This window comes from Hippoglossus hippoglossus, chromosome 5, assembly GCF_009819705.1.
Source record: "Hippoglossus hippoglossus isolate fHipHip1 chromosome 5, fHipHip1.pri, whole genome shotgun sequence".
Classification (NCBI taxonomy): Eukaryota; Metazoa; Chordata; class Actinopteri; order Pleuronectiformes; family Pleuronectidae; genus Hippoglossus; species Hippoglossus hippoglossus.
This window is the reverse complement of record NC_047155.1, coordinates 10,995,643-11,009,797: the sequence shown is the minus strand read 5'-3', so window position 1 is coordinate 11,009,797 and position 14,155 is coordinate 10,995,643. Positions and strand designations below refer to the sequence as shown.

The 14,155-nt window shown below is 41.2% G+C and overlaps 2 protein-coding genes across 4 annotated transcripts in view; both read right to left on the bottom strand.

Annotated features, from left to right (window-relative positions):
• Nucleotides 1-3,493, bottom strand: part of pparg (peroxisome proliferator-activated receptor gamma) — a 30,207-nt gene extending 26,714 nt beyond the window's left edge. The window contains exon 1 of the mRNA XM_034584288.1: nt 3,337-3,493. Coding sequence (XP_034440179.1) covers nt 3,337-3,445 — 109 coding nt within the window. The 5' untranslated portion in view covers nt 3,446-3,493. The remainder of the gene's footprint in view (nt 1-3,336) is intronic.
• Nucleotides 3,494-7,597: 4,104 nt separating this feature from the next.
• Nucleotides 7,598-14,155, bottom strand: part of syn2b (synapsin IIb) — a 69,517-nt gene continuing 62,959 nt past the window's right edge. Inside the window, exons 10-14 of one of the 3 annotated variants that reach the window (XM_034584287.1) lie at nt 13,890-14,066; nt 13,622-13,688; nt 10,685-10,909; nt 9,955-10,609; nt 7,598-9,591 (exon numbers count right to left, since the gene is read on the bottom strand). In XM_034584287.1, the coding sequence (XP_034440178.1) occupies nt 9,438-9,591; nt 9,955-10,609; nt 10,685-10,909; nt 13,622-13,688; nt 13,890-14,066 (1,278 nt within the window). In that variant the 3' untranslated portion in view covers nt 7,598-9,437. Of the gene's footprint in view, nt 9,592-9,954; nt 10,910-13,621; nt 13,689-13,889; nt 14,067-14,155 lie in introns of all 3 variants that reach the window. The other 2 variants (XM_034584286.1, XM_034584285.1) reach the window with 2 other exon arrangements.

Sequence of the window (14,155 nt, the reverse complement as noted above, 5' to 3'; positions counted from 1 at the left end):
TCTCTGATCAATGGTACACCACCTTCCTTACTCAACGCAACAAAAAGCCTAACATGTAGAATTCTAAATGTCCCTCTCTGTCTCCCCCAGTCAATGACTTACTGCAAGTGAGGTATCAAAAGACCAGACTTGTAGGGGCCCTACTAAATGTCCACCGGACCCCATTCCTACCAACATCCTCTATAGGCCAAATCTCCCACTATTGTGCCAGCAATCATGATAAAAGCTTTGAGAACGTTTTGCAACCTAACTTATTTCTTTATTGACAAAAGAGGAAAACTGAAAAAACTGGGTTCTTCATATTGATTAAACATAGCACCCAGGTGCTACGTATAAGTGCCATTGTTTTGGGAAAATTCAGGTTTTTCGGCATGAAAAATGCCGATTACTATTACTATGAATGGTAGAGAAATAGATGTGTTTTTAAATGTCATGAAATAATCGTGAACATGGCCTAAGAGCAATCAGTCAAGACATTGCATAAACATTTTTTCCCTCATCCAGTAAAACAGCGTTTAATACAGAATGTAAAGAGGTGAGAACTGAACATTTGCTTTGATGTAACACTGAACGTGAGTCACTTATCAGATGGCAAATGTGGCTGTGATTGAAGTGTTTCCTTGGTTTGACATCGTGTCAGTGTTCAGAGAACAGCAACACATCCTGTATGATACTATGTGGAGCCTTTTGGCAGCAATAACCAACAATAAAACAATGTAATATAGAAAGAAAAATGTTTTTAATTAAACTACTTTAAAATGTTACTGCTGTTAAGAAAAAGTTGAAATTTTAATTTGTTGAACTCCCTCTCCAGTTTATTGACTTCTCGACTATTCAATGGCTGGATTTAATGTCTAGGTCTAGAATACTGCAAAAAATAATCAGTGTGAAAAAGTCCTGATTCTAAAATCCCTACATGGATCGAGGAAGACACAGTAAAAAAGGAAGGTTGAGGATATTGTGATCTAACGGCGTGCGATGGAGACATAAAAGATTATCCGGTGGAGCTGATTTTTTTCTTCAGCAAACAACCTGCGTGCGAGCCATGTTTGTTTGCTGTTAAAAGAAAATGCCGCTGTGAGAAGATAGTAAATTGTGAAATGATCGGCCTTGAAGTTAATAATTACACCTAATTTACAGAAAAACAAATAGATAACCTTATGACTAAACTACAATGTCTGATAGAACCGAATCATAGGTGGGCTTTCTGAAAACGCTCAACATAACGATACGAAAAAGCTGAACTATATAGTAAAGAAAACAGGATGTCGGCAGCGTGAAGGGGGTTAACTATCTGTGGGCTGAACTGGAGCACTGGCATTGACATTAAAATGATGTTCAGCTCTTGTTATACATAACTTCTTAAAGCCCCTACAAACAACTGCTAAGAAGAACAACAACTGCTCCTTTGATTTTTTATTTTTTTTTAATCCACACAAATGTTCAAAAATAAAGAAAAAATCGTGTCGTAGAAGCTTCTTTAAAAACCCCTGAGCTTCACAGGTCTTTATCCCCGGCTCAAACTCAGCTTTGTGTGGAAGTATGCCGTCTACAAAGAGTTAAACATGACTTTCAGGCCGTGTGAGGGACAACATAAACATAGCACGCAATCTTGCGACACTCCTTTCATTTATCATTTATAACAACAGAGCAAAGTCCGACCCTGTCTCAGGCATTTACACACACACACACGCACACAAACACACACACGCACACACCTTTTGAAATTATATAACTTGATAAGCAATAATTATTCACTGGTGCTGTATCAATACTCTCAGTCAGGCAGTCACACTAAGAAGCTCAGGCAGAGGTGACGAGATGACTTTACAGAGGATATATTTTGCTGTGACAGATTTTTCTGAGATTTTATACCATTTCTACTTTTGTTACATGAATGATCCAAAACTCAACTGTCAAAATGCACACTTGGAAATACACACCAAACAATTATACCTTATTTTAGCAACTTTCACATATTCAACTTAAATGTGAAAGAGAAATGAAATTATGACACATTTCTTTGACTTTTCACAACTTCTCCATAACAGATTATTTCTCAACCACAAATTTGTCATAAAACCTGCTTCTTTAAAATAGCTGTGTTATTGGTGATGACCATTTAACCTTAAACGACCTTAACACCTATGACAAATTCTGATAAAGAATTAACAAATAAAAGAATCAGCTGATAATGTATGAATAAAAGTCATTATGGTATAATCTGTGAAACTCGTAGCTCTAAATAATATGTGAACAAATAATTGATAATGATTTCCTCCCTTTTTCTGTCATGTGTTCACAGATCTGGGTTGTTTTCAAAATAAAAGAGCATCCTTACTTCTGTAAATGATGCTGGTTAAGACCGAAAGAGACATGACTGAAAAACCAAACATGGTTCAGGACATTTTAGCTTATTTACCACCCAGAATGTACTTTACATTACCTGGAAACTAGTTCCCAGTGAAATAAATTTGCTGAGACTTTCCATTGGCTTGAAAGAGATAATCTATCGCAGTGACCTTTGCATATATGTTTATTATTCTGTGATAATGTTGTACTGCCTGAGCTTTCAGCTGCATCCCCACAATAACATCAAGTTTGAATAAAATAAAAACAGACGTAGTGGTGAAGGATATAGAGTATTTCTCAAGCCAAGATTTAAACTCATATATAAAGTATATATTTTTAAATAAAATAGTGAACTTATTGGAAACTAATTGCTGTGAACCAAACAGCCAAAAAACTAAACTCCATGATTCATCAAGTCTTAAAAAATCTGAATCAAACACAGTTACCACCACGAGCAAAAAAAGACCTAAATTACTTAAATGTAAAAACGTTTTGCTTCGATGTGCCACAATATCCTCTGTACATGTCCCCGACTGCTCACTGTGGTTATTTACATTCAGATTATACAAAGAGATGAATGGAAGTCGACGACAGATTATATGAACTCCACTGAACTGTTGGCAGTGACGGTCTGAGTCTCGGACAACAACCTCATTGATCACGATAAAACAAGATTAGGCCATTAAACCGTTCACAACAGCAATCAGAGGAGTCACACATCAGCAAACCTCAGCCACGGATCAGTGTTGTCCCGGGCGCCTGTTAGTGTGTGTGTGCATGTGTGTTCGCATTATTGCTGAGTCACGAGTAACATTTTCCCAGAGAATTCAAAAACACAGTGCTGCCTGAGTCTTGTGCAATGTCGTCAAAACCCCTCACATGACACCAAAAAAATTAAAAACCCTGAAAGTGTGTTTATTCACAGCAAGTCGAAACCCCGTGACTGCTCATCATCAAAGCCCCCCCGCGGCGTCTCACACTCACCTGGGAAAATACCGTGACCGCTCTGATGGTAAAAATCTGCACCTGGCGTTTGCATGTCAGAGTCACGCTCGTGCTCGCGTGGCCCGCAGACAGAAATACCGACCGACATTTGACTGGGTGCCACTTTGACAGTCCTGTGGCCGCACCCCCCCCCCCCCCCCCCCCCCCCATCATCACCACCACCCACCCCTTCTGTACGCCACTGGCAGCCTGTCAAAAAAAAAAAAAAAAAGAGGTGTCCACCTTAAGAAGATGGCACATCCGGTAAGTGTGCCCGCCAACATTTAGACAACATGACAGGTTTAATTTCTGACGAGTTGTAATTTCTCTGTCAGAAAGCGGGATTACTTTATGTCAGAAATGAGAAATGTTTCTTTGGTAAAAAAAACCTGTGAAAAGCAGACTCGGTCTGGACTGAGGAGAAGAAGGGTTTTAAAGGTGGTAAACACACACTCAGAGGAGGAGGGTGACTGACCTGAGGAGACACACACACACACACAACTCGCTGTGTTTTCAAACTCTTTCTTCTCCTTCCTCCGTTTCTTCTTCTTGTTGTTGTTCCTCGGCTGTGAGAAGTCTTCGCTCCGCGGCTCCTCGCCTCTTGCAGCGGACTCACATGCGGTGTCAGAGGGGTCCTCCGGTGTGTTCGCTGCGGAGGTTTGTGGTCGTCATGCTGCTGTTCACTGTGTGTGTGTGTGTTTGTGTGTGTGTGTGTGTGTGTGTGTGTTTGTGTATGTGTGTGTGTGTGTGTATGTGTGTGTTACTCTCTCTCTCTCTCTCTCTCTCTCTGGGATTCTGAGGACACACGCGGAGGAATCAAATTACCCTCCACACCTCTGGTTGACTTCATCAGGGTTTTTTCTCTGTCTCGTGTTAGAATCATCTGCTGATCATTTCTGAATTTTATTTTTAAATTTAATCTGATGCTACATTTATTAGCGCAATAATTTGCACAAACAATATTTTCCAGTGGGAGAGCTGTAACTCCACTGCTCCCCCCGGCCAAGAAATGGTCCGCCCTTAAAACAGTGAGTTGTCACGTTTACATTTCAGTATTTGTACAAGTTAATCAAATTAGATAAAAAAGTTAAAGTCTCGACATTATGGATTTTAATGTGTGGCCCTTTGTTTCAAGTCTTTTTCATTATGACACTCAGAACTTGCTCCTATTAAATATATATATATATATATTTCAGGTGACACAGATATTTCACCTCACCTCTGTGTGTCAAGTTTCAGAAGATTTTACTATAGAAATCTTAAGAAAATTTAAGACAAATTTGGCTTCTTTTTTTTCACTATGGCACTATAACAAATGTTTTTATTTTTATGAGTGCCACAATGAAAAAGTAGCCAACTTTCCCTTTAATTTTTATAAAAACCATATATAATATTTCATTCCATTATCAAATCAATCGTCCATCCAAGGACCTGTACCGTAAGACCACAAATAGATGTGCAATCTTTTTTGAAAGTGCGGCTGCTGTGACCGGGTTTTCACAAACGATGGACCACATGACCGCAGTATACATGAGGACCAATCACAGGTGAGTCCTTATGTTTCAAGTCTCGATGCTGAACTCGCTCTTCGTTTTGATTTACTTCATTTAAACTCAGGATTCCCTCATGTTACAGCCTGATATTTGTGTTATTTGTTTGATTTCCTCTAAACTCTGAAGGTGATAGTTAGAAATGTTGGAACACAGTAATTTAACTGCTCCTGGCCAAGAAATATTCTGCTATTAAAACAGTGAATCCTGAGCAACATGTATTTTTGTGCAGGACAGGTCTTGTCTCCCTGTTTCAGATCTTTGTGCTAGGATTGCTCTTTTCAGACAGTTCAGATTTACTGCCGTTAAACTCAGGAAAAATCATGTTAAAGCCACGTATTTGTGAGTATTTGTTTGGTTACTGTTGAACTCTGAATTTAGGTCAAGCTGAATTGATTAACCCTCATAACCACAAGATTTGCAAATATGGACGACGTCTTGTAGAGAGAGTTGTAACGTAAAGATACTGCTCCAGGCCAAGAAAAAGTTTGCTCTTAAAACATGAATCGTCACATTTCAGTATTTTCACATTTACTTGTGTGTAGCTTATCGACTAGTTTTTTTACAGCATTAAATTGCAAAAGTCATGAAACCCTATGCAGCACACAGTTCAGGCAGTTACCATATGTTCTCGCTGTTTTAAAAGAAGCTAAATGTAAATATAGTTAATTTATGGTACTTTCACTGTGCAGCTTGATTTCATCTGCTCCATCATAACGCGATACTATATGAACTAAGTCAGCTGCTTACTCACAGACCTACAGACGCACTCTGTCTCTGAGATATATGATCGTCCTCCCCACGCACAATTTCTTTGTGCTGAGCTAAATAGGAAATTATGCCCTTGAGATTTTTGCTGTCACAAACAAAACGAAGCAATCATGTCTGACTGTTTACACAGCGGAGTCCCAGCAGACTGGAGTTCTGCTTTCTGAAAGTCCTCATTGTCAAAGCACTCGGTTGCCTTTTCAAGACTCTCACCCACTGATCTAGTGATTAATAGAGATACAGTATATAACTGACATGACATGTTTGAGGACTATAGGAGGGGAGCAAGTTATTCAGAATCAGCATCAGCGACGATGCTCGACACCAGGAGATAGACCGAGATGATTCTCCATCCTCAAGTATATTGGCAGATTAACAAACTGAATCAGGATGTAATGAAGTTGGTTGGGAAGAGCACCAAGAAAAACAGGGTTTGGCTCGATGAGGCTTGTTTTGGTGCGTTGGCCGCCCACGTGCACGTCCCTATGAGCTGAGTGACAGAGATGTTCCCACAGATCTCTACTGACGGGTGTTCCAGTGGACTGAGAACTGAGCGGCGTATGTGTATGTGTGTGTGTGCATGCATGCATTTGTTGTTTTACTGTATGAATAGGAAAAGCACTTTCATCATGAGGTATTTGAATTAATCCTAAAATAAAAATGCTTAAGACATTCTGTATTCTGCCATTACAGATAATGTGAAACACAAACACACATTCAGATACAATACACACTTTGAACACAATGTGTGCAGTAATGACAGAGAAAATGCTCGCCACACATATATGTATGTGTGTGTGTGTGTGTATGTATATATATATATTATAAACTATAATGTTGTTGACTTCATATCATAGATTAGTGTTTGTATAGATCAGTGTCATGTTACAGATTGTCATGTGTGTTTATCACGGTTCCAATAATCATTATGACATCACTGTCATCGCCTTTTATTAGTTATAATAAAATTAATAATAATAACAATAACAATTATAATAAGGCCTATACCTTTATGTGTCCAAGCTTTGTCTCATTTAAAATGCTTTACAGATCTTAACTGATGACAAATTATGCAGCACAGTATTTCCACATGTGTATAGTGCCATCTGCTGGTTCAGCACAGCCAGTCCAACCCATCCATTCACGATTAAAGAGACTATATCTAAATGTGAGACATTCGAGTGATGATGTCACTTTGACAATGACACAGCAGGACTCTCGCATTAAGAGAATCCATCCAATCAGGTGTTGATGACCCTCGATCTCAACATTTAAATACTGATAAATATGTCCAGCTTCTTCCTCATTCTTTCATCACCTTCGGCAAGGAAGGTGTGTTTTCATCTGTTTGTTTGTTCATTTCTTATTTAGCAGGACTATGCAAAAACTACTGGACACATTTCCACAAAACGTATTATTCAATGTTGGTGTGGATCTGGATCACAGGGTGAATCCAGGATGTTAGTTTTTTTTCACCTTCTGTAACATTGCAAGATATATGGGCTGTTTCTTCAACATTTTAATTGATTTCCCAAAGAATGATTAATGGATCTTGATGACAAAATTCTGTCATATCAGTGTGTGCAATTGAGTGTGTTTAATGAGTGTGTGCACTGATTGAGAATCTAAAGAAAATCAGGATCTAATGGATTTAAATGTGGTTTCATAAGGGTGTAGGCTTTTTTCCGCGGCTGGAAAACGGTAACAACAAGACCTAGAAACCTGTAACTGCTACCAATGTGTAGCTGAGAAATATAATGTGGCCTGAACTATAAGGCTAGTTTTAATTTCAGGAGACTGTTGGGCCTCGGTGGAGTTACACACTCGACAGAATACAATTGTTGTTGCTGTGTTAAACTGATACCGGGCCCCTTTAATACAAACTGTCCCTTGATCAAAGGCTGCAGTCGCCATCGAGGATCTCACTTTGTGAATCAGTGAAATGATGGAACCACATCTTTATTAACTTTTTATCTGTACAGAAAAAAAAAAACATTATTAGTCACCAGATCATGCAAAGCAGTATTGCATTACAAATAAAAACACAATACAAAACAAAGAATATACTATACCATAAATATGGGACTTCAAAAAAATAAATCCGTTAATATATTACAAAAAATAAACTCCTGAGATGACACGTTCATAAATACAAATACAATATGTTTTAATTTACTTGCAACAAAGTACTAATGATGGAGAAGCAGAGAGGTTGATATGCAGTTGTTACGTGTTGAGATTGATATATTTTTTAAATAGTTTCTACACATATGGACTTGAAATGCAGCAACGCAAAACCGAAAAAAGACCAGTAAAGTTTCGGGCGGGTTTATTCCAGGTTGCCTTAAAGTCAGTCCTGAAAATTCAACACTGTAATATGGCATATTAATCTAAACCCTGGAATCCAACGGCAGTAAAAAGCAACCTGGAGAGTCGCCACTGAAAGGAATCTTAAAGGGCAATGTAGGAATAAGGTTTTTAACAGATACACAGGTCCTGTATGTACGGATGGTCATATCTATATTTATAACAGGTTGACAGTGCTCAACAGTCATGACGAGGTGTTATTGCACTACTGTCTCAATGTCTTTTTATGAGAATAATCAACAAAGTACAATACTGTTGATAGATCTACACAGAGGTGAAACAAGAAATCACCAGTCACAGCAACAGACACGAGTGACTGTTTGAAAATGCATTCATTTACCTTGAAGGATTGATTTACTCAGTCTGGCACATTTGGAACAAACCCACTAACTAACAAGGCGGCGATCGATCGCGCCTTCGGTCGTTCTCTAATTCAGGTAAATGAATGGATTTGCAAGCCGTCATTGACTCAGATCTGCACAACTAACAAACGGAGCTGTGAGTTGTTCACAATAAGGCTACAACATCTAGAGAGAGAGAGAGAGAGAGAGCCAGAGGCAACGGAGGGCAAAAACTCAACACTGATGGAGCTGCCTTCTGCTCCAAAGTCACACGAACCACTTGGAGGAGCCATGCATAACAACTGAACACTGATGAACACACACACACGGATCTCCAGCTCCCTCAGACGACAACAAACTTCAGAGACAAAAAAAGGGGGTGGGGGGTGGGGGGGCAGCGATGACGAGTCCAAGGACCAGAGAGACGGGCTGGATTAACACGATCAATTTCACTTAGTGACGCAACTCAATTCACTGTGTGTGTTAAGGGTAAACAATCAAATATCTGATTATTTTTTAAAAATGTGTATAAATCCAGCCAATGAGTGAAAGAGTTATGCCACTGACGGAAGCTAACTGAAAAGTGTCACTGGATTTATTGGTCTTTTTTTTTTTATTAAATATTGGCTTATCTCCCTTTATAGTTATACGTTTATATTTATTTACTGTATATATATACTGTATGTACATCCCATCTGTAGTCGAGAATAATATACCTTATATATATTTCTGAAAGTATTCTTTAGGTGTGCTCCGGAAAAAAATAAACATTTTCTCGTTCCAGTCAATCTAATCTATTCAATGACGTAACTCCTTCAGTCCAATGACTGGCACAGTCATCATTTCACTGAACATCCTACCCAGCAGGCCTCACTGTTACTCACACAGAGAAAAGTGGAGGAGGAGAGGAGGGACCGGGGGCGAAGGGAATACAGAACAGTTAACACACAGATTTTAATCTCAGACTGGTTCACATTTACTGTCAATCGAGTCATGGCTGGCCAAAGGTAAAAGAGGGGGCCAGACGCAGCGAGGGGCTGACTATGTTTTTTGTTGTTGTTGTTGTTGGCTGTGTCTAGTCAGAGAAAAGGCTGGCGAAGGACTTTCGGAGGTTGCGAATGGTCTCTGCCTTTGCCTCCTCCTGGCCGTCGCCTCCGGAGCTCGAGACCCCGCGGAAGAAAGAGGAGTCGCTGAAAGCGTTGAAGGCATTGGTCAGGGACTGTGACTTACTGGGGAGAGGGAGGATGGGGAAGAGAGGGAGGAGGGGAGGAGATGATGAGAGAAATAAGGTGTAAAGGAAGGGAGAGAGGGGTGTGTGAGTATTAATCGTTACTGAGGGACCTACTGAGGAGCAAAGACACACAAGGAAATGTGTATGAGGTCTTGAGAAACATTACAATTATTTTCAAATAGTTAACAACTTGACTGTTACATTTAAGACACTTAAAAGACATTAGTGACAATTTAGGTGTTGTGAATAGTTGTGTTATGTCATCAAAATCAAATGATCTTTCTCTTTTTGTATCCTAACCACAAAATAGGGCCCGCGTGTCTTTGCATTATCACCGGTGCTCTGATAATGTGGCTCTTACTTCAGCAGAGGATGGGTCTTCTGCTGGGAAGCTGGCTGCTCTTCCATTGGGTCCTCGGACTCATCGGGGGCCGCAGCTGCCTCGAATGGGTCAAACTCGGGGTCTGCAGAAGGAGAGGCCAGCTTGGCCTGGGGCTGAGCCTTAGCTGGAGACTGCGCACTAGGCGGGGACTGGCTGGCTATGGCTGGGGACTGATCCGGGGCAGAAGCCGAGGCCTGGGCAGCATCTGAGGCCGGAGTGGGTTCCGGGGTCGGTGCAGCGGGCTGGGGTTTGGGTAAAGCTTTGGGAGGAGGTGGGGTTTGTGGCTTTGGCTGGAGCTGAGGCCTTGAATTCCTGCGTACAGGTGGGATGGGCTTTGCAGGTGGTGTGGGTTTGGGGGGCAGCTCTTTTGGTTTGCCGGGGGCTGGGGATGGGGAGCCCTGAGGCTGGGGCTTGGGCTGCTCTGTTGTCGGAGCTGAGGCCGAGGGAGAGGCTGGGGCTGGAGCTGGAGCTGAGGCTGAGTGTGAGGGAGAGGCTGGGGCTGGAGCTGGGGCTGGGGCTGGGGCTGGAGCTGGAGCTGGGGCTGGGGCTGGGGCTGGAGCTGGAGCTGGGGCTGGGGCTGGGGCTGGAGCGGAGGCTGGAGCTGGAGCTTTGGCTGCTTTGGTTGGGGGAGAGCCTGGGGCTACCGCAGCTGCTGCTGCTGCTTTAGCTGGGGATGGTGGTGAAGCTTTGGCTGGGGTGGAAGCAGGACCTGGGGCTGGCCTTGTGACAGACGGGGCTCTCGTCATCGGCGGAGGCCTCTGCACTGGAGGTTTTGTGACGGAGGCGGCCTTTTGGACCGGGCCTGGCTTCTGAGCCTGAGCTAGTTTCTGAGCTGGACCAGGTTTCTGGGCCTGCTCAGGCTTTGGCGCTGGTTCAGATGCTCTCTTCGCTGACTCTGATGATGGGTCCACACTCTTTGATTTCACTGGTGCACCTAGATGATGGAGGTATGACAGTTATGTTAGATTTTCGTCCATAACCATATGTAACACACAGAGGCAAGGAAAGCAAAAAAATGCAAAAAGAAAAGAAAATGTTATTTTAAATGTAGCACCTGTTAGAAAACCAAGCACCTGTGACACTCACTGAGACCAAAGCAGAACACGATACAGATACTGAGCTTGGGTCTAAACATGCCCATTCACATGAAGACCTGTCACATTCATAAAAAACCCAACTCATCTGTCAAGAACAGACTGAAGCGAAGCAGCCTCTGAATGTTTGTGCTGCAGACACCAGCAGGGAGCAGCAGATCAACAGTTAGGAGGCATGGCAACTGGCCCAACATGCAAAGTGTTAGTGGAGCATGTTAGGAGTTAGTGTGGCGACAGTGAGAGGCACCCAGAGGGAAGAGGAGGGAAACAGAAAACAACAAAAGGCGATAATTGGAATAAAACAGTTCAGAAACACAGGCAGCACAGCAACTCATCATGAGGCACAAAAGAAACAAGTGATTATACATGCTACATGAGCAATGACGAGGCAGGGATGAGTTTTCAATGGCTGATCATTTACTTTCCTGGATGCAGGACTATGGTCAGTTTTCTAAATCACATGTTAAAGCATATTTTAAAAGGTTATAATTTAGATGTTTTATTACCACAAGGACTTTCATGAAAATTCATCCCAGACATTGTTACAGAGTCATTACTGTCAGGCAGCTAAATGACCATGAGTCTTACGTTTGATCAGTTTGTCATTAAGCATCCCAAAAGTTGCTTGGGACTCACGACGCATAAAAATCAAAGAAAATAGCATTTGTACAAACATAATTTGGAAAGGGTGACACAGTAAAAACATTTGCTTGGATGCAAACACTGAATTATATGTTATTTTAGTTTGGTTGGAGATGGTTTGCTTATAAATCTCTGTTGCTTATAAATCTATGAATCTGCAACTGTTTTATCTGAGGACAGAGTTCTAAACAACATCTCTTTACATAAAACAGGGAATATTGAAATGGAAAGACTTAATCATACAGAATTGAAATGAAGATCAAATGTTAACTCAATGGTTTGGATCCAAGCAAATAAGGAGTGATCGTGCAGAGAAAGAAAAAGATGCTTCTTTTCTTGTACAGCAATATATGTTTTGTGAACCACATAAGGCCCCTTCGCTTTGTCTCAGGAAATATAACAGAGAACTACAAGTTTAATATAAAACCACAGATGACACCAAGCAGTTACTCACAAAACATTCAGATTCTGCAAAGGAGGCTTTGTTTCTTGACAGAGGGAGGGATTTTAAAAAAAGGATTTAAAAAGGATTCAAAAGCCAAGCGTCAACCACAGAAGCAAACTGAGCTGACCAAGCCTTTACACAATAACCACAAGGAAAACGTTTAAGAATTTACATTTCTAGGCAGAAAAATGAGAACATCCATCTATAAATAAACACATAATGTGCCACTGATGTGAATTTTTCAATTTTTCTAATCTGCTGCAGTTTATTTTAGATTCAAATATATTAACCTGCGATCATGGTTGTCTCTAATAATTCCTGTCAAACATAAAATGCTGGCAGTTCTAGAGCGACCAGCACCAACATCACATGGAGTACAGGCATTTGCACACATGTAAAATGAAAAAAACACCAGTGAGCAAACGTGCAAACACACACTCACTGGCAAACAGTGCAACTCCACTAATAATGGCTTTGTAAATTTAGCATAGTCGGATTCAACACGTCAGCCCTGAGCACAAACGTCACCGCACTAACACAGAAGCTATGGCTGCAGTTAAGTGCACTGTACTGTATATTTAAATGTTATTAACCCAAGTGCAGGTCACAAGTTGAAGAGAGACAAGGCCACATGACCACATGATAGCAGGGCATTAGTTAGAGGTAATGCTAATGGCCATTCGTTATCAGGGAACAGAGATAAGGATGCAGAGGAAATACAAACTGCTCTTATTCTTAGAGGAATGCACTTATTTATTTTCTTGCCCGGAGTTCAATGAGAGGATCGAAAGCTCGCTCGTGTCTGTACGGTGAGGCTGCAGTTCGTAGCTAGAAATCTAGCTTTGTCCACAGGTGACAGAAAAGTGCAAGTTCACACATTTTATTTCTATCTGATTAATTCTGTTTTAATTTGTACAAAAGCTAAAGTGTAAAAATGACATATTGTGGTTTTAAGAAGGAGATGTGCCTCCATGCATGAAACTACACGTGTCATTTTTTAACTTCTGTTTCATATGCATCAAGAAAACAGGATTTAACTTTTTAACTTTAGAGGTGCAGAGCCACTGTTCCCATCAGTTTTCAGTCTTTATGCTAAGCTCAGCTAACAGCTACTGGCTATAGCTTAATTTTTCCCCGTACAGGCTTGAGATGGGTCTCAATCTTCTCACCTAACTCTTGACAAGAAAGTGAGTGAGTGTATTTCCCTTTATTTGTAAAATTCCCCAGAATAACAAACATAATTTTCATTATACTTGTGACGGCAATCTGGGATATGAGGTCTCTCTATATTAAGAATATTTGTCAGCAGCACTAATGGCAGTACTCAGTTTGACACAGAGCTCTTTTTACGTTTTTCAAATCCTGGATATTTCATTTCAGTAAGATTTCTTGAGTTGTTCTTAGACATGCTTTGGCACCACAGTGGCAGAACTCGTGTTACAATGAACAACAGTGTTCAGACAACCTTGAGGTTGAGGGCGCGGGCCTGAGGTCCTGTTCGGATCTGCGACTCCTTCCTTCAGGGCGGCAGTCTGAGAGAGAGTGAGTGGGCGGAGGAAACGCAGAGAGAAAGAAAAACAAAGAAAGAAAGAGAGAGAGAGTGGGATTGAAAAGAAATCATGAGTCCGAGGGTTTGGGTAAAGAATCAGCAGTGAGCCATAAAAAAAGATTTTCTCTTAGGCATTAAAGTCTTATACACTTGTGTGTTGTATAACATTTGCTGCAGCCTCTACCTGCTGGGGCTGCACGGTGGTCGGCTTCATGCCCTGAGGGGAGCGGGCGGGTGAACGGGAGGCAGAGGACGACCTGGCAGCCAGAACCTGGTTCATCTTTGTGACCACCACCTCTGAGATGAGCTGGCGGTCCTCTGCCTGGTGGTCACCGATTAACTGCATAGATGAACCCACAACCTGGAGAAACAGAGCACAGAAATATAGAAATGTTATTTGACTGAGATGTTGAGATGAATGAGATATTATTGACCAGAAAGTAAGTGAAA